Source organism: Melopsittacus undulatus, chromosome 6, assembly GCF_012275295.1.
Source record: "Melopsittacus undulatus isolate bMelUnd1 chromosome 6, bMelUnd1.mat.Z, whole genome shotgun sequence".
Classification (NCBI taxonomy): domain Eukaryota; kingdom Metazoa; phylum Chordata; class Aves; order Psittaciformes; family Psittaculidae; genus Melopsittacus; species Melopsittacus undulatus.
Window position 1 is genome coordinate 51,621,005 of NC_047532.1, and position 25,706 is coordinate 51,646,710.

The window sequence follows — 25,706 nt, forward strand, 5'->3', positions numbered from 1 at the left end:
AGGACAAGAATTTTCTGAAGAAGAAATTAAATAATATTGAAACCAGTGAGCTCACATCAGGACCCTCTTTACCAAGTACTTCCCTTACTGTAAGGGTTCGATACAGCCTGAAGCAAAGAACCTTTGACAGACAAAAGTACCCAGAGCATTTTGCTGAAGAATGCAGTGTGCTGTTTCCCAGTTGCTGGACAACAAATCACAGGAGGGGGAGGACAGAGAAGAAATAAATCCATTTCAACCAGACAGTTTCCTGTAGAACATTGCAGTGCAGGTAAAGCTAACTGGCATTTTTTAAATTTTTCTTGCCTCTATCTTCCCTTAAAAAACACCTGAACAAACAACAAACCACCCAATAAAACAAGAACATTTTACCCAAAAAAGCCTTTGTGGCAGGCACATTAAAATGCTTGCTGGATATGGCTTTGTACCACAATTTTTTGTTCCAGGAGAAATTGCAAGTACTTTGTTTCTATAACTAAGATAAAATTACACGTTTAATGCACTTGCCTTTTCCTCCTCTTTCTACCTAGAGTTCCCTTTGAAGAAAAGGAACAGTTTCTTTCCGAATAACCATTTTCTGTCACCCTGGGGGAATCTCAGCAATCTCTTCTAGAAGCAACACACTGGTCCACAGCAGCAAACATGAACAATGCTCTTATTTTGTATTTCATGTGTGTGCCTGAGATGATTTGGCATGCAGTACTTCATTCATATTTGCTATTAGAGTTCTGTCTAGACAAACGGTCTCATACACCATTGTACCAACTCCTGCAGACCCTGTCTTCATAGGTGTCAAGCATTCTATAGCTACTCAAAAGGGACTGAACCTTGGAAAAGCATTCCATAGATATTTTCCCTGCAGGTCAAAGCCTCCCCCATGTGCTCGTCCCTTACAGCATGCCCTGAAGACTATAAAAGAGTAAGAAAAGTCTGTGTGATTTATTTCACTGGTGGTAAAATCTTAAAAAAAAAACAAACCAAAACCAAACCCAACCAAAACCCCACAAACCTTTTAAGTGGGGAAGCCACAGAGCCTATGATGTTAGCAAGGAGATAAAAGAAAGCTTCTAAAGCAGGGGAAGGTCCATGGGTATTTAAGGATAATAACTCAATCTCATTTTCCTTCACTGCAATAAAGATGATGGGCAACAGCATCCAAAAACCACACTTGGGGAATCCAACACAAATCCAGCCCAGGTTTTCATTTAAATGAAGGAAGAGCACAGCTTTGAGAAGGAAAATACCTAACAGTGCTCTGTTTAGCAGGTAACAAAGGAAGCAACGTGAGAAAGTTTCACTCCAGGAAAACTGAATTAAAGAGAGTTAAGGTAAGATTGAGCTTGTCTGGTAGCCTCAGTTTAATCTCTGGCAAAACCAACAGTGCAATAAGCACCCTCTATCAAGGAAAGGCTCAGGGTTGTGACAGCAGAAGGTTTTAGGTCAGCACCTCAAATATTCTGACAGGGAAAGCTATACCCAGCTTCAGACAGCAATTTTCTTCTCTAACACCAAATCTACTATTTTCTTTTATTGTTTTTTTAAATGTATACCAACACTAGCATTTCACTGAAGATCTGTATCTCCCTCTGCTGAACAGATGAGGGAAACAGCAACCTTGATGGAAACCACCAACTGAGTTTTTAGCTTTTGTATGTGACAGATTCCCTATGGCTTGAAGTTACAGATGACATTTATTTGGCAGGTTATGGATAATGGTCTTTACACACTGGGGACATTTTTTTTTTACTGACTTGTCTAAAGCTTTTGACACAGCAGCCCATAAAACCTCTACCCTAAATAACCTGTCTCATATTAAGGAGAGAAGGAGGAGACATAAAACATTAGAGATCTTCATCAGTTGAGAAAAGGGCTCTGATGGGAGGGGGGCAGCAAAAGAGATTTCTCTAGAATGCCTTTGAAACTTTGACCTTTCATGATTTTAAAGAGCTACAGAGATTTCTCAAAGGAATAAGGGATAGATAGATGCTGTGCTATTCAACAATTGCCTTCTATCAGACTGTTGGAGAAAAAGTATTCGGTGCACATAAGGAAGATTTACTAATGATATAAAACAAATGAAGACAGTAGCAGTAGCAACCTGGAGCTTTTGGAAGAAAGCACTCTTTATGTCTGAATGAGAAAAAAAAAGTGTTATTTACTGTTCAGACTCTTAATTCAACTTTTCTCACTGACTATGTAACATGCATGACTCTATGTGCACTAGTATGTGTAGACTAATGTCCAAAGTAAGTTTTATAACACCTAGAATATGTAAAGAACAGTAATCTTATAGTAAAAGGTGCTTTAATCCATGATGTCTAGATGGACTACGTCTCAGAAAAACTGAAACTTCACTTGAGCACGTGAAGCACGTGAGCACAAGAGGAGTCTAATTTGCACAATGAGCGTTGAATACATCTATTGAAGCCAAAAGTACTACCTCGTTTGCTAAATTGATATCTCAATTCAAGATCCTTCTTGCACACAGTATTTGTCCTTAGTGCAAATCCATGCCAGCTGTGGTTCTTGAGGGACTCAAAAGTTGTACAGGTCATAGAGCTGTGATGAGGGAAAGGGCAGCACAGTCAGACCCCCAGGCACTACATGCTTCAAGAGGTCAGGATCACATACATAAGGGCTTGAAACACTAAGAAAAGTAGAAATGAAAAGGAAAATCCAAAGATTTTTAGGAGTGCATTTATGAAACAACAGCTTTAAGGTTTTTTACCGTATCAGCAAACATCATGCAAAAAGAACCAAACAGGCTTCAGAACAGCCAAACTGGCTCTAGCAAAAGCACAGGCTGCTGCCATATGTATTACAACATGCAGCTGAGGACCAAATTATCAGTCAAACCTGATTTTAGTCTAGAACTACTTTTGCTTCACTAGCCTGAAGAGATATAAACCTTCTTAAACTATGTATTTTGGAGATGGTGATCCAATTCATTACATGAACTGCCTTCAAAGCAGATTCTACTGGAAAAGATGACTGATATTAAAAGCAGTGTCACAATCACTAATATTCAAGCTTTAGATAAGAATGCTTAAACCAAAACCCTAAAAGTACGGTAGATTAGGTAGGCAAAAAAATAAGTACAGGAAAGCACATGATGATACATGGGTATCCAATGTGGAAAAGAAGCAACATGTCTACATTCTTACTTTTTGTTTTCTTCTTGAGACTCAAATAGCTAACAGGGCCTTTTTAGGGAATCTAGCTCAAAAGTTAAACTCTTCTCACAGTGCTTAAATGCTCAAATGATATGAAAAGATGGCTTTGAGATGAGAGCCCACACTGCACTGGCAGGTTAGACTTTCCTATGCAATGTGACAGTCTTCACCAGTTTGATTGGAAAAAGCAGTGTATGTTATAAAGGTCCAACTGTGCACAGTACCCAAATAAAGGCTGGAACAGTTAATCTACACAGCAGTCTGAACAGGAGATAACACAGGAAGCCATTATAGAGGATGTCATTCCAATGAGCAATTCCTTTAAATGAACTACCAGAAAAACTGCAGCTCTGGAAACTACCAACACTGGAAAGGATTAAACTCTAAGGGATACAGCAACAGCTAGTAACAAGAGCAATTTGGCATTCTGAGGAAAAGACGAATCTTGGAGTTGCCTGTCCCCAAATTTCAAGGCTCATTTCAATTTAAATTGGAATTTTATAACACTGACTAAACGACTTTGACAGTTGTCAAGACAAAATGTTTAGGAAAAAAAATATTTAAGCAAACAATTAGCACCCTCATTTCTGCTAATGACAGATGTATCCTTTTCCCCAGAGAATCAAATAGAGTTTAAGTTAATTTTATTCATCCACTTGTTACTGAACTGTGATGAGCCCTGGGATAAAGCTAGGAAACTCCCAATAGGTCTCTATATTGTTACTGCTGATCTGGAAGCATCTTTGATGTGCAAGGCAAGTCAACTGCAAAAATCGTAGGCTTAAATAATACGGCACAGCTGCAGTTCTCCTGACTGTCAGTCCTGAACAGAAGCAAAATTTGATCTACTAACAGTGCCAGCACAGCAGAAGGTATGGCTTGATACGTCACTTTCATTTACATGCCAGTATCCACATTTAAGTCAAGCCTTCGAGATGGTGTTCTAACCTAAAAAACACCATTAAGTTCAGTGTTTGCCCTGCGATAAGTACTGTTGGGACAGAAATATGATCACAACCACAAGTGATTAAAATGCTGTACATGTTTTCCAAGATTACAACAAATGAAACTTTTGCAATGAATTTTGGAATCAGTTTAAATTATAAGGTGATAAGTGCGGACTTACAAAACACGGACCCTGTCCTCTCCCTTCCCCCGCCAATAACATCAGAGATCATGGACTAGAGAAAAGATCATGGACCCCAAGAAGAAAAGACACCCTGCAGGCAAAGTCCAGTACATGTATCATGCAGGTCCTGAACTGCTGCATGCCATACCAATTTCATAAAGGCTGAATTCTAAGCACCACTGTGAAGTTTTTCCACAGGGTTGAAAGAAATGCCTAACCTTTGTCCGTGCCTTTGAACGCTATCAATTCACACGCTAATGGTAATCTTGTAGCTTAAGCCCAAAGAAGCCACCTATCTCCACCCTAAACATGTCATATTCACACAAATAGAGTCTTTCCGAGTCACTACAGGCTTTCAATAGAGCAGAGTACTTACCCATGAGAATCTATTAAGGTAATACTTTGCTTTCAGCTGGAAAACATTAATTCTCTTCCAAAAAGGCACACTGCCTTCTTGGTCATTAATATCACATCATTTGTCTGAGCTGAGTAACAAGCCCGGCAAATCACCCAGTTCTGAGGCAGGGTGAAAGGCTAGCTCTACAGAGACATGTTTGGAAAAGAGAAATCACTGCTCAAGTTACTGCAGCAGAAAAATCAATATTTCACTGCATGAGGATGGTCTCCAAAGTTGTCCTGCTTGGGCTCCACATATATTAGCAAAATTGAACAATGCTGATAAAGAAGCCACATATGACTTTCCACTCTAAGTGCATCAAGGTGATGCAGAGATCTAAAGTAGTGGGTAAAGAGTTGCAAATGAAAACAAAGCTGTTGACATAGCAACAGGAGTCCTTCAGCATGCTGGATGCTGTGGATTGGTATTGTTAGTTTTGTGGATATTCAACAATGAAAAAAAGGCAGCAGCATTCAAAGCCAGAATACAGTGCCATTCTGTAATGCTGAAGACAGTGCACAGGAAAGATCTTTAAATAGTATGCAAAACCTGCTGGGGAAGGACAAAACCATCTTTGAAGCAAAAGCACTTTCTTGGGATGTATTCTTGCTCAGTGTCACTGTACAAGTGGGGAAGGGAATAAGCAGGAGTGACAGAGCTGGCAACAAAGGGGAATAATATCCACACTAGGAGGAGACCATATGTCCATTGAGGATTCACCCTTTGTCAGCTAATGCCGATGTCAGTTCATGGTGCCAAAAGCCTGTCTAGGGCTGGCATTAGTGCTTTAAGATCAGGGCATGAGCTGATCCAGAAAAAAGGCAATTCAATTTTGGCAGACAATTGCAATATGAGAATGAGATGGAAAAACAAACTTGGGAATGTTTAGGAGGGTATACAGTATCCTCAATACAGGTGGTTTCAAATTCTGAGGCTTTAAGTAGTGAAGCCAACAAAAATCAGCACTGCCCCATGTTTTCTGTCTTGTTCACTGCTGGGAATTGTTTGTGATAAGGCAGTGAAGCATTTTAGAGACCTGATCAAGGTTAAAACTAACCCAGCAAAACTTTAAGCTGATCATGCTGCAGCTGTTCTGTTACTCTCCTCTGTTCATCTGCACTTATCTGCTGCTTCCACTTCTTTCATGAAGCTCCTGGAGAGCAAGCGTCTCTGTCTGCATCTCTGCTGCCCTGAGGGGCCCCTCTCATTCCCCAGTCAAACCTGCTAGATTTGTGGGTCCTACAGGGAAAAAACATAGTAGAATCAGAATAGTTAGGGTTGGAAAGGACCTTAAGATCATGTGGTTCCAACCCCCCTGCCATGGGCAGGGACACCTCACACTAAACCATGTCACCCAAGGCTCTGTCCAACCTGGCGTTGAATGCCACCAGGGATGGAGTATTTAAAACTTCCTTGCACAACCCATTCCAGTGCCTCACCACCCTTACAGTAAAGAATGTCTTCCTTATATCCAATCTAAACTTCCTCTGTTTAAGTGTGAACCCATTACCCTTTGTCCTGTCACTACAGTCCCTAATGAATATCCTTATAAGCCCCCTTCAGATACTGGAAGACTGCTATAGTATGCAAGAAGATGATACATCTACTGTAAGTACTCATGAATCTGAAGTTTTGATGACATGATCTCTGCATAATATATGGGAAATAAAAGGTCAGTGGTAGCTGCTGACACTATTACAGCATATTGGGAATAAAGCATCCCTACTGTCAATAGCTATGCTTAGCTCACTGGAGTTAGCAGACAGTCTGATCTCATCCAGACTGCCCAACTTGGACATTCAAGCTGCAAACTACATGCATTTTCAGCCTTCTTTAAGCGGGGAAATAGTACTGCTAGAAAATATATGGGTTGAGGGCATCAGTGCTATTGCCAAGGCAGAACAATAACAACTTCAGTCATGATTTATATAGCTAATTTCAGGATAAACCCCTACTTTTAAAAAGAGGAAAAGAAAACAGAATTACCTAATTTTGTATTTGGCAGCGACTACAGTTTATACTGCCCAATGTTTCAACTCAGTAAGCATGCAAATAGACTATTTTAAAGTACCAGACAAAAGGGATCTTTTCTTCTTTATGTGCTCTCTCCTCTGCAACAGATTTTTATCAGACTGCAGCCAGACATGTTATAGCTTCCTTCTCACCTGAAGCACTGGTCTGATTTTAAGAGAATTATTTTCCAAGCCAAATACTCATTCCTCTCTTGTATAGGCCCTATTTCCAATTTATTGCTCACTTGTTCTGTTTTAAGCTACCAAAATGATCTTTTGGTCATCTATAAGCTTTCAGAGAGAAGAGCTCAGAAAAGAAATATATATATCATCCATATTGGATGGAAATTTTGGCGTTTGCTTCTACAGTGGCAACTAATGCATGGTTTTCTATGGCATCTGAAGTTGACCCAGTACTTTCTGCTAAAGGGAAGTGCTCCAAATGGAGATACACAGTCTAACACCAATTTTTACCATGACTACACCTAAATCAATGCATCACAACACCTTCCGTTATCACTACTCATGCTTACCAACAAGTATACTGAAGCACAGAAGGTTTTGACCAAAAAATACACATAAGTCACACATAATTCATGCCATGTGTTGGTAGACCTTCATGGGACTTTGAACTATATCTTCCTTCTTATTTTTCCATAACTGCAAGTTGTTCTAAAATTGGAGAAAATGAGAGCAAAGATACCTCTGCAATTATTTTACCCATGCACAACATAGCATTATGGACAGAGGTGAATTAGCAGTTAAGATATTACTAGCAAATGAAAGGGGATACATAAACTGGAGACAAGGTAGAAAGCACCTTAAGATTGCCATCCTATTTCTATGGTGAAAGCAAAGGGGGAACCAGCACAAAGATGTTGATCTAGTTGAAGCATCTGATTTAGAAAACCCCCTTCAAAGAGACATTCCAAATAGATGGATGCAAATGAGCAAGGTGTAAAAGAGTAAGACCTTATGAAAAGGTGTTTTAGGTGTATGGATGGTTAAAACAGACCATCAAGAGAAAATAAAACCAGAAAATTAAAATAAAAAAAAATTTTTGAAATAGTAACACTGAAAATATCTAGACTTGCAGTCAAAATTGCATTGCTTTAGGATGGCATCCTAGCTTGCAAGTTATTCTGCTCACAGAGAAAGGAAAGGAACCAAAACATGTATGTTTTGTAATTTAATAATGGTATATAAATCAATTTACTTCCTCCTTCCAGATCTCAAGCATTAACTACTAATACTTCCCCCCCCAACCATTTTCATCAATTGCTTATCTCACCAAGTCTTAAACTATAAATACATACACCCACATAGACACGTATATAGTACCAAGTTCCATCAAACTGACAAATAAAACAAGAGAGCATATACAGGAGTAGCACTTCTGCCTAAATATGGTAGAAAACTGTGTTGGGCATGCAATACCAGGAAGTCTTGACTATTTGACTATATCACTGAATTAAGTAACTGAAACACTTTTAGAAACTGAAAATCCTTTTAGCACCTGAATAAGCCAAGGCAGAGCTAGGACAGCTTTCTAAAATTGCCCATTACCCTGGCCACTGAATTGTGTTTAGTGTTTTGCATAGCTCTTTTATTCCTACTGAGGGGCAAACAGGAATGGCCAAGCCCGTGTGCCCAATCTGCCTCTGACTCAGCTTCGACTCTTCCTTTATTGATTTTTAGCCTGTATGACAAGTCATACTGCTGAAGATGTAGATTTCTTTTCGCATAGATTAAATAAGACTACCTGAAAGTGATGGAGGAGAAAAACCTTTGTCTTCATCATAACACGTTAAACAGAACTAGTTTACTATATGGACTATGAAAAATGTCACTAACTCATTACTGAACTCCTAAAAAAAAGTCAGAGCAAAGAAATACATCTTTCAAGACTCCAGTGTTTCTTCTAATTTCATATGCCATTTTATCCCATGTATTTATGGCTAAAAGATCAATTAGAACTCCTTTGCGGGAAGCCATTTCCATCAGTTCAGTTACTAAGTGTAATTGTGTCGGCAATCACAGTTAAATATCCATTTTAATTATTATTTAGACACTCGATTACCAAGTGTCAAGGCACATGTAAACGCTTTTAAAGTTTTATCTTCTCTCCCTCATATGCCTTCTTCCCCAATACAAATACCATTTTACCCTTCAGCATTTTCTAAATCATAAAAATGCACATATAGTCATTTAAGACCTTCCTATAACTCCTAGTGCTTGTTAATACTTCTTTCCCAAACTCACTTGTTGAAGACAAGTCCATCATGGTTTGTTAGACATGAATATGGGTATAGAGACACTCCTATCTGCTTCCATCCCATGTGCCCAAAGGCTCTGGAAGTCTTTGTATTTAAGAATTCTGGTTTGTGGTGCTTTTACATATTAAAATAATCAGTGGCTGATCCATTTGGAGCTGGTGCTGTCATCTTTCCCTAGAGCCTTTCACAGATCTTCTCATTCATTCAAATGCTGCTAGTAGGTATTGTAATTCAATTCTGTTCTTGCACATAATTCACTAAACTTCAGTGAAATGCCTGTCAAGCAAGTCAATATTTAACACTCCAACTTGAATCCATTCTTTGCAGTGTATCAAAATGTATATTTTTTTCCCCCCCTTAAGAGCCACAATCAAAGCAGAACCAGCCTGGAAATGGGAACACCTAAATGAAACGGCAAACCAGTGGTTGCAAGAACAATCAATGTAATTCCTGAAATCCAGAGGTAGCAAATGTCAGAACATCTAGTTACAAGTGCATTAAAAATCCCCGAGGACAAAGAAAATGCAGAGTTGGTTAAACATTTATAGTTACTTCTGAGTTTCCGTTGCTGCATGCATAGCATGATGCTGTTACTTCCCAAAGCAACACCCACTCTGCTCTCAAATCTTTGTATTATCACCAAGGATTATTTAATCTAAGTGAATAAATGGCTCATCATGCATCCCCACTGACTACTTCAAATAAGCAAAAAAAAAAAAAAAACAAACAAGAACCCCAAACATTAACAGAGATCTTTGCCCAACCTAGGAAAACATGAGCCCACCCACAGGGACTGTAGTTACAGCTACAAAAAACACACACTGCCACTGTTTTACAGCATGCCTCAGGTAAAACCAGTTAAAATTCCCAGTATGGTTGTGTCATATTTATAAAGCAATGCTATAAATCAGAAAGAACAACAATCACCATGTTAACACATTAACTTTGTTATAAGACTCTCAAAGCTGAACTCTGCCTGGTTGCCTTAGAGATCTCAACAAACACACTAGGCAACTTGCTTTTGTAAGCTTTTATCGCTGATAGAGGCACCCAAATTAAAATCAGGAATCAAAGCTGATACTTGGGTATCAGAATGTCTTCTGGGTGACTGCACACGTGAAAAGCCTTACTCAGTGGTATTTCAACTGCAAAGACATCTCAGTCTTGGGCACAGCAGCCAACCTCACATCTTTAGGGGAAATAAAAAACAAAGGAAGAAAGAAACAGTATCTCCTTGCCCAAAACCCCTTTACCTACCTGCACAGCCAAAAGCTAGGTGATACCTAGAAGAGGGGCTGAATTTGACACAACACACATTAGCCTTGGCCTCAATGCTTGCTACCGAGTTGTCCAAGTTGGTAGACCACAGCTTCACTAGAGAAACAGAAAAAGAGAAATGCGTAAACACACACACACGAAACCAACACCCCCCGCCAAAATCCCCCCACAAACCAATCAACCAAAAAAAAAATCAAAATCAACCTCATCTGAAAGGCATAAAATCTAGTTATTTTATAAATAAGGTTTTGGAAAGCCTCAGTTGCCAAGATGTTAGCGATTGTAAAGGGTTAGTTGTCACCAGTGGTTGGTAAATTTGAGAACATTCTCAAGTTGCACTATAAATACTCTGCCTACTTCCATACACACACGAGATGCCAAAAGTCCCCATCCTGCATTACTGAGAACATCAGAGCAGGTGACTAACCACATGTTATAGTCTCAGGGCTTAAGGTTATTGGAGTACAAATTCACATAACCAAGAACAAGAAGGCTTACATCCTTTCTTGTTCCTTGTCCCTTCACTGAGATGCAAGAACTCCATGCACCATGGCAGAACTGCTTTGCACAGAATAAATATATCTAATTGTATGCTTGATCACACTGAATGAACAATTTGCTTTGTTCTCAAGAAACTGGCACAGATCAGAAATAAATTAGTATGCTGGCTTCCTATGATGATATATTCCCTTGGTACAAGAACTGTACTGTTCCACAAAACTACAGTGTGAACACTGATTAAACTACATGGTACAGAATGAACTCTTACCCCTAGCAGTCACTTCTCCACTTCACAGGACAACCAAGAGAAAACAGTGTCTTCGAAATACAGCCTTCCCCACTCTCCACAAACACTTCAAATACCATTTAACCTTAAGATGAAGAGTGCTAGTGTTCCCTACATAGCCAACCTTACTATTATAAGCTAGAGATGAAGCACTTTGTCCCCAGTTCAGATGAAGGGGCAGCACACTGGCATCAAGCCCCGCTGAAGCCTACATAGCAGGAAATAAGCCTTAAATATCCTCCTTTTCCTCTTCATGAGTGGGTTTTGCTGCACTTGAGTATCACGATCAGCATGCTGAGGCAGGAAGCAGAGCAAGCTGAAGCCAATGTTCGAACATACAAGAGCTACATGAAGGCTGATCCCCCAACAGCTTCCCATAAGCTGCCTGGGCTTCTTCAGATCTGCTGTCTTTTTACAAAGAGCTCACTTTGAAAGTGAAGTAAGCAAAAGTGGCAGAAGAACAGGAATCTTGTTATTCACTGTGGTTGATATATGAGGGGCTTTGAAGGAGAAGCAAGGTTTCCTCATGGATTACCCAAGGATGTTTTAGATGCTGAAGAAAACACTGACAGATTTGTTCTAGTACATCTACTTCATAACAGCATGAAGCAATGAAAAGCAAGACAATTGTGCCATTTCTGACCATTTCTAGAACTGCTTGAAGGATGAAGGAGATGCATGACTACTCAGAACACACCAAGTAATCATTTTAAGTACTGCACTGTGTGAGTATTTCACAGCTGCCTGGAGTCCTTATAAAGCAAACACACACACACACACACACACACACCAGCAATACAAACAGTGATGTGTCAAATTATTATGCAAAATTCAATGAAAACAGAACCCACCCTGTTGCTGATTTTCAGAAATAAGTCCATTCTCATTTACCAGAGCTGTAATGTTCATCCTAAATACCTAGCTACATTTCTAAATGAAACTAACTGCTTTGCAAGCATGGCTTAAGATGATCCCTTCTACCAAGCAAGACTGGATGATATACCTCCTCCATCATGTTCTGTGCTTTGGGGCAGGGAGTGAAATGAAGCCAGGAAAGACAATTTTGCAAAACAGTGAAACATTAGCATTGTGCTTTAACAAAGACACCAGGAGATGTACAGTATAAGCTGCAGTGACAGTACAGGACATCAAGTTTATGGATGAGATGGTGTAAGGAATCAAATACCACAATTACAAGAGGACAATGTTGGCAGACAACATTGTTTCAACTTGAGGCATGCAAGGAGGTAACATGATCTCAGAGGAATGATCTGCCCAGATCTAGTAGTAAAACCACACAGGCTTGTTTTGAAGCCTTCCATGCAGCTATCAACACTTAAAGTTGCATCGAAAGCAACCAAGTCTCTCCTTGACACCACCTCTACCAAATGGCCACCTGGTCTCAGTTTTGTAGCAGAAGTTCATTAAGGGCTCAGTTTCAACTTAACTCCTTTTTTTCATTCAGGTTGTCAGGTCATAAACTGAGCCATTTAATCTGGTGATGAGTCAGCCTGTGTGTTCAAAGCCATCATAATATTCATTACAACTGACAGACATAGATTAGAGTCTGCAATGTCTGTGATCTAACTGCTATGGGATATGCTGGGCTCCAATTATATCTTAGTCAGTACCATATAAAAGGATACACGTGACATAACACATAATGAAACATGTCAAGTTTTACCTGGAGCTGCCCATTATTTTTTAAGATGAACTGACAGGTTAATAAAGCATAATTTATATGAGTAGAGTTTATTTGCTGTAGCTTTCAGCAATTTTGCTGAGGTTGAGGCAGCAATTATACAAGGTACAGATGTGTTGATAACACCTAGAATTCCATTGATGAGACAAGCAACCATCTGAGATTGACTATTTCTGAAACACATGTTTTCAAAACATGCTTCCTAGCTTTGCAGCTGCCAAAAGAAGCATCTCTATGTGGCCCAATGGCTCCTCCTCAAAGTAGTAAGACGCCTCCAGAATAGGTTTTTTAGTTTAAAATGTTCAGGTCTTTTTGAGGTATTTTGTATTTAGTTGGAGCTTTGTACCAAATGTGTAAGTTTATAAATTAATTTTCTCTGTCTAAACACTGACTAGAAGAGTACTGCAATAGCTGAATGTGTCAATGTACAGAACTGGTACACTGATAGAAAAGATACTTCACCCAGCCTGTCACTCTTGCAGTTCTTATCTGCTCATGTGATGGAGAGCTTGTTGTTACTCCAGAAAAAACTACAAATCAGGAATAGGATACTGCTACCAGAAAACTCATTTTCACAAATTAGGGGAACCCCTAGGAAAGGAGGAAGCTTCTGAATTGGTAATGACCATAGGATGTAAGACGTAAGCCTGACATAAGACACAAGCCTGACATAAGACATAACCAGACAGGTATTTTGGTTGGTATTTTAACTCCCAACATCATCTTGACCTTTCAAGGTATTCCCAGTCGAATTCAACAATCCCACAATTCTTTAGGAAGTTACTGAACTTCTTTTAGCCAGGAAAATGATCAAACTGAAAGTTCAACCTGATATTTTAAGATCAATAAACAGCTAAACCTCCAGTTAGTCAGCAGAAATTGAAGGAGCAAACTTTTACTGAAAATGAAGCCCCAAACAATTCTCTGGAAGTCCTCAACAAAGCTGAGGAGCAAAATCTGATCAGGAGTTCTCAGGTTAGCTCCCTCTATATGCTTTTTTACTTTATGAAGCCAACTCTGCAAATCTGTGTTGCCCCTCCAAATTCAGGAGAGCTAGAAAAAGACTAGCTGTAAGACTGGTATCAATGGTCTCACCAAGGCAGCATGGAAATTACTTTCCTTAGATGTAATGAATCAGATGCTTGCATTCCTCCTTGCCATGAGAAAATGAAAAGTAACCTCTTGCTACAGCTCAGAGCTCTTAGGTGCTCCTGTTCTGCTCCACCTTTTGGTTTTGAGCCAAAAGAGTGAAGGGATTACAGCTTACAGAAAGGACCTAGACCTAAGACTCTCAGTTCAGTTGAATTTGTCAGTACCGCTGGTAACTCCTCAGGGTTCAAAACCAAACCCCAGAGCAGAGAACAAATACTTGATCAGTCTAAAACAGGCCTCCACTCCAGTGGAGACTTAAATTCTACCCACACAGCAAAATATATCACAAAATATTTTACTCTATCTCATCTGCCAACTCTACTGTGTCCATTAAACTACACTCCCAATTCAAAACAGGTGGCTGTAAGTCATTAGCTAAGTGCACTAGCTCAAGACCTACACCGGCACTTTGACGGCATTATTTTGCTTTCACAAAATTAAATAACCTTTTCTCCTCCAATAGCAGAAATTCACTTTTTCCTACTTACATGAGATCATAGCTCCTGCCATAATTATGTGCATAAAAATTGAAATTAAGACTGTGTCATTTCCCCAAGCTGCTTGCAGCACAAGTAAACACTTTAATTTTGCTCACTGCTGCCTAGTCAGGGTACACCTTTGGGTCTCTATAGACATACACATTTACTTTCTCCCCTTTAAAAGGCAAGGGCATGACAAGAGATAAAAGTGAGGTTTTCATACACACAGTTACTTCAAATACGATAATATTTTTATGCTGTCATCATCCGCTATTCAAGTGGAAAGATCTTCCACAAATAAGCATCTTGGATTATCTTCATCTAACAACAAAGACAATGAATTTTACCCCTAACAGCACTCTGTTTGTCAGCACCCCTTTCTGTGCCTGAGCCCTGGCAGAGACAGCTCTGAAGCTCCGGATTTTTATCTAAAAGCTGCTTCCCCAATACATCTCTACCAAGCATACCAAGTGCTCTAAAAATTAGTTCCCAACCTGAAAAGACCGAGGAGAGACACGCAAGCGGGAAGAACTGGCAAAGCTGTCACTTTTTGCTGGCTTTTCCTGATCACTTGACAGGAAAGTGTTACAGTCCTGCTTTCTGGGGAAGCGCAGCGAGATAAGCTCCAATTATCCTAGTCACACCAGTATCTATTAGCATTGAGATTTCTTATTAGAAAGCAGAGTGTGGCCTTATACAAACAGGAATAAAAAAAGGAGATGTCACTGGTGTTACCTTTTCCTCTCATTTAACCATTTCAATGTGATCACTGAAGTGGAAGGTGGACCCTATAACATTAATTTAGACATTTGATACTATTGCTCTGTACCTGGAAGACTTCTAAAACCTGTGCTTATTTCAAACAATTCCACACAGAACTTCATCTGTCTCTAAAGGGCTTGTTACGTATGCAAATCACAGACAAATCATGGTAGAAGGATAAACTGTTCTAGCCCAGTTTTATTCACTGAAAACCCCAATACACCTTCATAAGACCTTTGTGAATTAAATGCAAGTTATGTCAATCTGCAGACTTCATTACAATAATTTCTAAATAAACATTTCATTTTTAGAGACTATTACAGAAGAAGTGAGCTGTTAAACTGCAGACAGGAGCTCTGCTTGCAGCTGGGTTCACAGAACTGGACAACTTCTTAATATGCTAATAAATGCATGCCTACCTGGCTGATAAGCTTTTTCAAATGCATAGCATGAGTGAGGAGCAACCTGATGAAGAGGCTGATAATTTACAAGGTGAATGTTCAATCCTGCTGCATTTAAGCACATGGAAAACACTCTTGACTTCCACCAAAAAAGGGGCAAGTATCAAAAACATTTAAAACTCACTTTAAACATAATCTTTAAAACTGCATTTTGTAAATGGAATTGCAAGTTACATTAAGATTTCCAAACGCAACAGAGGAACACTAATACAGCTTTCTTTTGAAACAGCATTTAAAACCATTTTAGAGGGGGAGAAGCTTGCAATATTTAATGCTTATGAAAAATTAATTTATCATTTCAAACCAAATCATGAAGAGCTCTGTCCAGAGCTGTATCAGCCCATGTGGGAGAGTGGATCCTCACAGACTATGAACTCTAAAGCTCTTGCTGCTTAGTAACTTTAACTTGATACTGTAAATATATTACAGATAAAATCTTGTTCATTAGGGATGAAGAATACTACATATAGCTCAATACTATAATTTTCTTTAGAAGTTTCTTATTTCATTTTAGAAGAGGGACATTTTTCTACCAGTATGTTGGGAAGAGCTTGTGTTAAGAGGTTCTGCAAAAGCCCTTTGTCAAACAGCTCCTGAAGCACGGAAAGCTGAGAGTTGCTCTTAGTGCTCCCCTTCAGTCCACCATGCAACCCTGTTAAGCTCCGAGAAACACACCCTGCAATGTGAAAGCAGGAAGCTTCTTGTTGCAACATCTTTAACATTCAGAGCTACAGTTAAAAATGGCAGCAGGCATTTTTAACTTCTGCCTTTTTACTGACAGCCTCACTTCTGAAATATAAATACACGCTCTTTTGAAAGGCCCTGAGGCTTTAACTCAACAAGTTTAACTAATGTGAAACACATTTTGCTGTTTATTGTCTTAGAAAATACTAGCTAGAGAGCATATTATCCCAAAAATATGAACACCAAGAGATCCTAATTCAAGCAAAGCCTCTTCCTCCAAAATTTGAAAAGTTCAATAATATCTTGACACACTGCCACCTCATCTGCAATATTAAATGCATCTGAGTAATCAACTCCTTTAAATATCCCATATTTGTTCCTTAAAGGGTATAGACAAGAGTGTAAGCCTTCTGCATAGAGACTGAAAAAGAATACTACCTTTGGCATCATCAGAGCCTGAAGCCAATAGCTTTGGGTCCATCAAGTTGAAGTCAACACTCCAGCACCTTTTCTCATGCTCCTGTTTAAAGAAACAAGAAAAATATTGCAATGTAGTGAGTTGTATTAATCTGATAAAATAGTAAAAGAGACAACACATGCTTTTTGCTATAAATTGTCAACAGAGCCCTTGACAAAGAAGCTTACTGTGTTTAGCAGTTTCTCAGAAACTATCTTTTCTCCCAATCAGACCAATGCTTGTAGCATGACAGATTTGCAATGAAAGCAGAATAGTAAGTAGCAATTTTAAAACTGTTTCTGGTGGGTTTATCCCCCCCCCCCTTTTCCTTGAAATAGTTTTTCAGGAAATATATGTTAAAAGACCTGCTTTTGCACTACAGTTTGACTTGCTCAGATTTCACTGTGTGCTGTTGCTTACTCTAGTAGATCACAGTGGTATCTCCCAATACTGATAAGATGCCCATTCAAAGCCATTTCAAACACCTCCTGTCTGAAAGTCCAGGAAATCCTCACTTCCCTGTTGAGTTATTAAACAAAACTTCTGGCGTCTAATCCTATATTTTTACACTCAAATATCTTACAAGATTGCACACTCTTTCCCGACATACATATAGCTATATTTGCTCTGCTGGCACATCCCACATGGAAGGAATTGAACAAAACCTAGAATTCAGTAAAATCCTTTGTTTAAAGCCTTCACACTGGCTTGCAAGATGATGACGTGAAAAGCTCGCCAGGACAAAGTCATTAACAGATTTCTAATAAAAGTGAAGCAGATGCCAGTATGCATGCTTCTATGCAAATCTGAATAAAAAATTCAAGTAATCTGATAGGAAGCAAAATTAGTTTGCTATAAGATAAGCAACAGCTGCTCCTCTCCAGGTTCATTATTCAGCCTCAAAGAAATGCTAAATATATTTGAGGGGAAAACTGGTAAGATTTTTATCCAGTATAATTTATTTTAATTGAGATATACAAAGGATTAACAAAACCAAGCATTACAAAATTGCCACAACACAATGAAAAAGTAAACAAAAGCTTTAATAGGTATTAAAACTTATGTTGAACTGTCAAGAAATGAGAACTGAAGGCCAGTCTGCAGTTCATTCATTACCACTGACCAGTTGCAATGCGCTATGCTACCTGTACAATAGCTTGCAGCACTTCCAGCCAGCCCCTCCCCAAATGGAGCAGCCTTTCTTCCAACCTCCTTATTCTGATCACAAGGCTCTCAGAATCCAATATACAGAAACACAATGTTCAAACTGCATGAATAGACAAAATGCCCGAAACCTCTCCTGAAACAGGTCTCACTGTTGGGCTCAGCCCACTTGCATGCATACCCTGCTCTGCTGAGCACAGGACTGTATCAGGAAGGGTTCTGCCTGCTCCTCCATTCTTCCAGCCTCACCACTTAAATCTGCATTTTGCTCTTCTATTTTATAAGCATCTGCAGCAGCAATCACTGCAGGATTTTACAAAAGGCTTTTGACAAAGACTGAAGTTGAACCGGTATGGAGAGACAGAGGTTAATAAAGAAAGGAGAGACAAACAACTTCCAGAATCTAATTTCTCCCTGTGCAGATTCCCTGCTCAAAACCAGCAGCAAGAAAATGTCAACTGCTTTATGACTGTGATAAGATATAGCTGCTTCCCCTGGAAGACTACAGCTCAATAAAGATGTGTGGTTGAGACACATTTACCAAACAGGAGGAGCATCCATTTCACACTATGGAAAAGCCTATTGCTGGACTAGAAGCAGAACATCAGACTAAATACTGCTCCCCCAGTGTGGTTCATGGTGTGGGAAAGTGTTGCTCAATGACTGCATGTTACCTGGTAGACCTTGGATCTTTGTCCTGTGAATCCATCCCAAAGGATGACGGTGCCTTCATAGTCACTGCTGGCTAGCAGGTTTTTGTGATAACTACTCCAGCTGATACAGCTTAAAAAGAAAAAGAGCCCCAGTCAGTCTTACCTTAAATAACTTCCAACACAAAAATCGCTTTGGCAATGCATCAGAAAATTAGTGCCTGCAAAGCATGCAGCATTTGATCAAGCCACACCACTGAAACACTTACGAAAGGACAACGCCAAAATCCATCAGAAATATAATGAACATTCCTTCCTCTACAAACTAAAAGAAAAGCTTAAGCTTATTTGCTTAAGTGACATTTCCTCCCCCAAAACAAAATGCTAGGCTTTGGGATGATTTTTATTTTTAATGAATTTCTAAAAGTGCAGTTATTTGCTATTTGAGTTTCACACAAATTCTCATAGAGAGCTCAGGTTTTGACATAGCCTCCTGCCAATAGCTACTATTATTATTACTACCACAAAGATAGCTACTTACCTAACAGGAGCTATATTTTTAAGATACACAGCTGCCTAAATGCTACATCAATCTCTCTTCTGGCATGTAGTGTTCTATACATGAACTTATGTGCAAATCAAAGTTTGATTTTGAGAAACTTTGTGCATTTACAGAAAGCTGGAAGAGAACACCCCTCTTCCTATCCAGGACAAAACAGCAATTTGTTTGCTATGGGCAGTTTAGGAGCCATTTCTGATTGAGAACTGCAAAATGTATCACACCGGTTTATATTTTAAACAGAATTAAGTGGCTGTGCAAAACTAAATTACAGTTCCATAGACAAACTCTAGCCATCAGCAGACAAAACAAGAGCAGCAACATTGCCAAGGCACATTTGTAGCATTCTGGCACTATGCCTCCATTCTGACTCCCAAAAAATGTGACAGAGGTAAGAAAATTTGTAATACTTGTTCACCATTTTTTGGACCATCTGGCAGAGAAACAAGCCAGTTGGTGGCAACTGTAGTGCATGCAGCGGAAACTAAACTGACAGATCCAATTCATGAAGGTCCTCAAACAGCTCTGACACAGTTAATTAGATTATGGTAGCCTTGGGGCCAAGTTTTAACCAACAATACAAGCTAGAAGCCCATGCTTGTGTAACTTCTTAGTGCAGCTTTGATCTGTGCAGCTACACATTGAAATATGATGTGGGTTTATGGATACTGACTTAGGAGTATTATACCTTGGCAAATTCTTGGTTGCACTATACACTTGCATCCTGTTTTCCTTACAAATTTACAGACAGAAGATGAAAAATTCTTTTCCTTTACGATGAGTTAAATATAAACTCTTACCTTTCAATTAAATAACAGCAAGTAGCATTGGTGTTCTACTCCTAATTACAGTCAAACAACTTATTGTGGTGTGACTTTTATAACTACAGAGGGACTATGCATACCAACCACTTAGCACTGGCTCACCACTATTTAGCTGCATGGAACCAACAAGCTTATCTCAGGTTCCAGTGTAGGCAAATAAAAGATGAGTTTTTTGCCTCCTGTTAAGACAGATTTGAAAAAATACAAAGAAGGAGTAACATGGTACTGGTGCTTGCATCAGCAGGAAACTTCACCAAGCGATTCAAAACACTTGCAGCTCCAATTTTGCCTATCTGCACAAGTTTATGTGTAACTTACAGAAACAAGATGAAGTTGTCCAACAGCAGTGACTTTCTGCAAGCCTCTCATACTAGTGCCTGATGCTTGGAGAAAACCTTCAGGACACACCATCTCCAGTGGAAGCTTTTCTTAGAACTACTTCTCCTTGTGTGCACCTCTATCTGCCTAGGGTCTGTTCACACACGTGCACATTTCCTTCTTATAACAGAATCACTTGGTTTTAAAACTTTGGATTCAGAAATTTAAAAGTTTTATTTACCCAGCGCAAGTCACTGCCTTTAACCACCAGCTGCTAAGAAGACGGTCAAGGTGGTGAAGCTCAGGCAGTGTTTTGCCTAGTTCCACCTCTTCCATAATACATCATTAATTAGAAAATGTTAGTGTCCTTAGACACTGTATGTACAAGGACTGCCCAAAAAGCTATCATCGAGGAGCTATCATTATGCCGGCTCTGCTACCAATGGTACCCACACAGAAAAGCAGGTCTTGACAGTCTGTAATTTACCAGAAGCCTCATTCAGAGATGCTGAAGTGGCTCCTTGAGGATCAAATGCAGTTGTCAGGCATTGCCCCCCAAGACCACGAGCTGAAGGTTGTAGCAGTCCAGAGATAACCATATCTGACATCTGCAGACTTGTTTCCAGGCAGAGCAGTCAGTCAGTGACCACAAAAACAGCTGAAATCCCTACAGCTACAACACAGTAAGGCTCTGGGGTGGAAGCAGTCTCCAGTTAATGGCAGATAGGTAGACACTGCACCAGACGTTTATGGCTTCAAACCTGTTTCCTCTATCTCATCTCTGCTCAAGTCAGGGCTTCTTGAAAGAAGCTTCAGGGGAAGAAAACATACAGTAGTCTAAGTTAGTCTTTAGGGGGCCTATAAGGATGCTGGGGAGGGACTCTCCATTAGGGACTGTAGTGATAGCACAAGGGATAATGGGTTCACACTTAAACAGGGGAAGTTTAGATTGGATATAAGGAGAAAGTTCTTTCCTGTGAGGGTGGTGAGGCACTGGAATGGGTTGCGCAAGGAAGCTGTGAATGCTCCATCTCTGGTGTGTTCAAGGCCAGGTTGGATGAAGCCTTGGGTGATATGGTTTAGTGTGAGGTGTCCCTGCCCATGGCAGGGGGGTTGGAACCACATGATCTTAAGGTCCTTTCCAACCCTAACTATTCTATGATTCTATTCTATGATTCTAAGTTCAGCAATCACACAGAACTAGAAGAATACAGCTCAGGGCTTAATCTTAGAGAAGGCATTTTTCTATCTGGATGGCTTTGAGAGCATGTCAGGCATTGTCAGCAGGTGGAGAGGTCCTAGAGAAAGGCAGACATGCTGGTGCCATCTTGGCTGGTTAGAGGATGGATGCTCTATGCTAGAGAAGCATGAGATCCGCAGATGACCAGCAAAGAGAGCTGGGTGTTGTCAACTGAGCTATGAAAAGAATAATCATGTAACTATATCTTGGAAAACAAGAAATCACCTCAGATGATTTAAGTTAGGAATTAGTGAGTAGGTAGAAAAATATGAAGGACAGTTGAACAGCTGTGTTTGATATCTGACAGATACAAGGATATAAGAACCATCAGGTTTGCAGGGAGAGGTAATATTTTATCATCTCAGTCAATATAGATGGAGAAAAATTAAGGGCTTCTGTGCTCAAAAGCATGTCCAGCAGAGCAAAGATCAGCCTAAGCATTCTGTCTCACTGAAGTCTGATTCTGTTAACAAGGGGTTAACACTCACTTGGAAAGCATTTGTAGATAGACAGAAAAGGGGAAACAGCAACTAACAGGTGAAAAACATTTAGGGATTTGCAGCCTCTAAGTGGTTCAATTAACACCTTTTAAGTCACACACACCATAAGTCTTTCATTTTTAAGGAATATGATTAAAGGAGCCTAATAAGACAAACCCAAGACTGTTCCAGCTCTCTGCTTTAATTCTTCCCTCATGATCACCCAACATCTTTTACAAAGTCTGAAATCAGAGTTTTCTCCTTGGCATTGCAATACTTGAGCTTCTTCAAAAGTTAAATTATCAGAAGGAGCCTTTGTAGAGCACAACTCAGGGTTCAATCAGGTGGAGGGAAGCTCCCTCTCCAGGTAAAGAACGCTTTTTATGAAGCTGTCCTTTGCATTCTGACATCTGTGATGATACAGGCCTGAAAAGAAGCTGCCCTGGAGATGAGACATGTGGCATACATGGACCTATAAACTGCTGAGAAGCTACTACTACGCTTCCCTCAAAGGGAAGCACTGATCTTTCTATTTGTCCAACACAGGCCACTTTGAAATGCTGAAATTTCAAAGACCTCCACTTTTTTGGGTTCTCTTGAGATGTTATCATGAATAACAAATTGAGTAACAGACTCAAAAATGCATGGGGGAGCAAGCTGGAGAAGGGAAATGAAAGGGCAAAGGTGAGAAGGACCAAAGTGAAGCTTACACAGTCCTCAAACAGGTTAAGCACTGAACCCCCAGAATTTAATAAAAATAACCTTATATAGACAACCTTTAGATGGCCTGCAGCCACATCCAGTGAAAAACTGAAATATGGAGGCTATGAAATATGACACCAAAAATAGCTGAGATAATGTATAATCCAACACTGGATTAAAGCTGTATGAGGCCATCTTTTATTGTAAAAACTAGTACCTGTATTTTTTTCCCCAGTTTTTGTTTTGTTCTTTAATCCAGAAACAGAGTAATAGTTACACTCCAGAGATTTATCTTGCCTTAAAAGCTGTTATAGCTTTTCTACCTAGGAGACTAGTCTGAAGAAACTTCAGTTGAAAGCTACTCTCTGACCTCTGAAACACTCTCCTAACTTTGGCATTTGATCAGGACACATGGAAATCCCAACCCTGTAGAGATTCATGTGCACCCTTCATTTTATGCAGGGACACAAGTCAGACTGATGTTTATTTCATGAGCCAGTATTTTTACAGCTGAAATGTCTCAAATCCAGGATCAAGCTACCCAGTGTCAACCACCCCTCTGGCAGTGAGAGTTAAATGTGCTAAAGCTTTTAATAAGGCACAAACTGCTGCGGTCTGACCTGCTTCCAAGTGCCAAGTGCTTCAGATCCAGTTTATTACCATGATTTAACTGATGCCCAGTAGTTCCAGGACTGAAATACTTCTAAGGAAGTGATCTATTACTGCAGTGAACATCCATATAACAATGCCAACCAAATACTTCAGAGACATACAGAGCTACGTTATGAATGTTTTAGGGGAAAAAAAAGCCCCCCAAAAACCCACACCTTTTTTCTAATCAATCTGAAGAAAAACTCTAGTAGGGTTCAGAGACAAATACTTTTAAAGAAAAACTTCATCTTGTTGCAAAGTGAAGCATGTACTCTGAAAATTATAATTAATGAAAGTTAAAGGTATATTTTCTTATAACCTGTTTAGCGTCAAATGTTTTCTGCACTGCAAATACAGACATCCAATGCAACTACTTGTTAGGTTTATCAGCATTAAAGAGAGTCCATACCTCTCCAAATAGCAAAGACACTATGATGAAAAGCACCATATGACAAGTTTTATCTTAATTTCAACTTAACAGTGAAAATGGACTCCCATTTTGAAAACTGACAGCAATATGCCCATGAACCGCTATCAGAATAGAGCAATCACGCATGTAATTTATTGACACTAAAAAAATGAAAACAAAATGCTAGCAGCCTCCTATAAAACAGTCTACTGATGCTTTGCTTTTACTGCAGCTGACTAAACAGATGCAGCAGATTTTTGAGGTTTGTGGTAACATCTATCACTGAGGTACAGATGCTGCAAACACAGTGGTGAGCATGCAGAATACTAAACACAGATTTCGAAAGCATGTTTACCTAACCACACTTACACATCACCTACTGTAAATTAATGAGGACTAAAACAAATTTCTTATACCTGAATGCTAGATATCCTTATTTTTTCTCCCTCTTCAGCCTATGCCAAAACAACAAAACTGCCTCCCAAATACACCAGAGAAGAGCTGTGGTACACTACTAGCCTTTCATTCTCTTTTTGTCCTTTCTCATCTCCTCCTGCATAGGGGGAGCCACAGATTACTGTCTGTCATAGCTAGGGACACAGCAAGTCATAATTAGCTCACAGGGTGCTGTTTATAGCTACTGCACAATGCCAGGATTTGTTTCTTGTACTGAAGCTATGAATCTGTAAATGGGATTTTTATGAGGATTTATGTGTCATCCTGTGTTTTTCCTGGAAGCTTGTGCCACTGTCATTCCCGGGGGATGCAATGCACATTTACCAGAAACCCAACAGACTTCCTCCCCATTCTTAAATATAGGGATAAGAAAGCTCAGCACATTATGAAAAAAAGAATGCATTTAAGAAGCAGGTGGGTGTAAAAAAGGGGGTTGGAGAGGAAGAAAGACTCGGCTACAGCTGGTACCTGGGCTCTGCTCCAGAAAAGCCTACAATCAATTACTGCTGGCATGAAGCTCAACCTTTCAGCAGGCGCCCAGCTGGCACGAGGCAGAGCATGACTGGGCTGGTGCCAGTCCTGTCCCAGGCAAGGGCTTCCCTTCCCACAGCTGCTCTAGACCAGCAGACTTGCTCTTGGCCTAGAGTCATCACAAATGCTGTCACCTGTCTGCTTTTATAAAAGCCCATCAGAGCTGCTGCTCCTCCAAAAGCTGAGGCACCAGCATAACCACTAATGATTTATGTCCCAGCATCATCACTCTCAACAAGGTTAACCAGGATCAATTTAATCAGAAGAGACGTATCACCACATCCCACCTGCACACAGACTCACACATCTCTGCTGGGAAGAGAGGTACCACCCATGTGCCACAGCAAAAATATGTCTGATTTTGATATAAGAAAAGGCACTAGCACATGGACTAAGCCTCTGGAAGAAGCTGCATCTCCACCTAAATTAAGATCAACAGCTTTAAGCCAAAGCTTTTTACAAAAAGCAGGCTCCACATGTTTGTTTTTTATTATAATATAGTCACATTTTCAGCATACTGCAATATTCTGTAATGAAATTACAGCCCTCATATAACTTCTCCCTCAAGCTACAACACTTCAGAATAGCAAGTTATTATGCTGCTCAACACTGCGCCAGCGAGCCCCAGCACCAATGACTGGCAGCATAGCTAATGGACATAGCAAGGATGCATCTGACTGACAGCATAACTTGATTTGTCAAAACCAAAAGCACCCGCATGACAAAGGAGGTGCCAGTGGGCGCAGGGGGAGAGGAATATACATTTTTTCAGAGAAATGAAAGAAACTAGGGCAAGGAAATGAAAGAGGAGGACCCTGTCCACCTCTGCTGAGGTAGACAGTATCAGAGGACAATGCATTTAGCATCTTCATATATATATATAATGTGTAGATGCATGAAGTTTCTGAGAAGGAGAAGAAATGCTGAATGCAAGCAGTGTCTTGTCCGGTGCACAAAGCTGACAAGAGTAACAT

General features: G+C 39.8%; 1 protein-coding gene across 2 annotated transcripts in view; it reads right to left on the reverse strand.

Annotated features, from left to right (window-relative positions):
• The window catches only part of COP1 (COP1 E3 ubiquitin ligase), a 130,474-nt gene that overhangs the window by 48,172 nt on the left and 56,596 nt on the right, over positions 1–25,706 (reverse strand). For both annotated transcript variants that reach the window (XM_034064224.1, XM_034064223.1), the window contains exons 13-15: positions 18,588–18,696; positions 16,731–16,812; positions 10,245–10,361 (exon numbers count right to left, since the gene is read on the reverse strand). In XM_034064224.1, the coding sequence (XP_033920115.1) occupies positions 10,245–10,361; positions 16,731–16,812; positions 18,588–18,696 (308 nt within the window). The remainder of the gene's footprint in view (positions 1–10,244; positions 10,362–16,730; positions 16,813–18,587; positions 18,697–25,706) is intronic.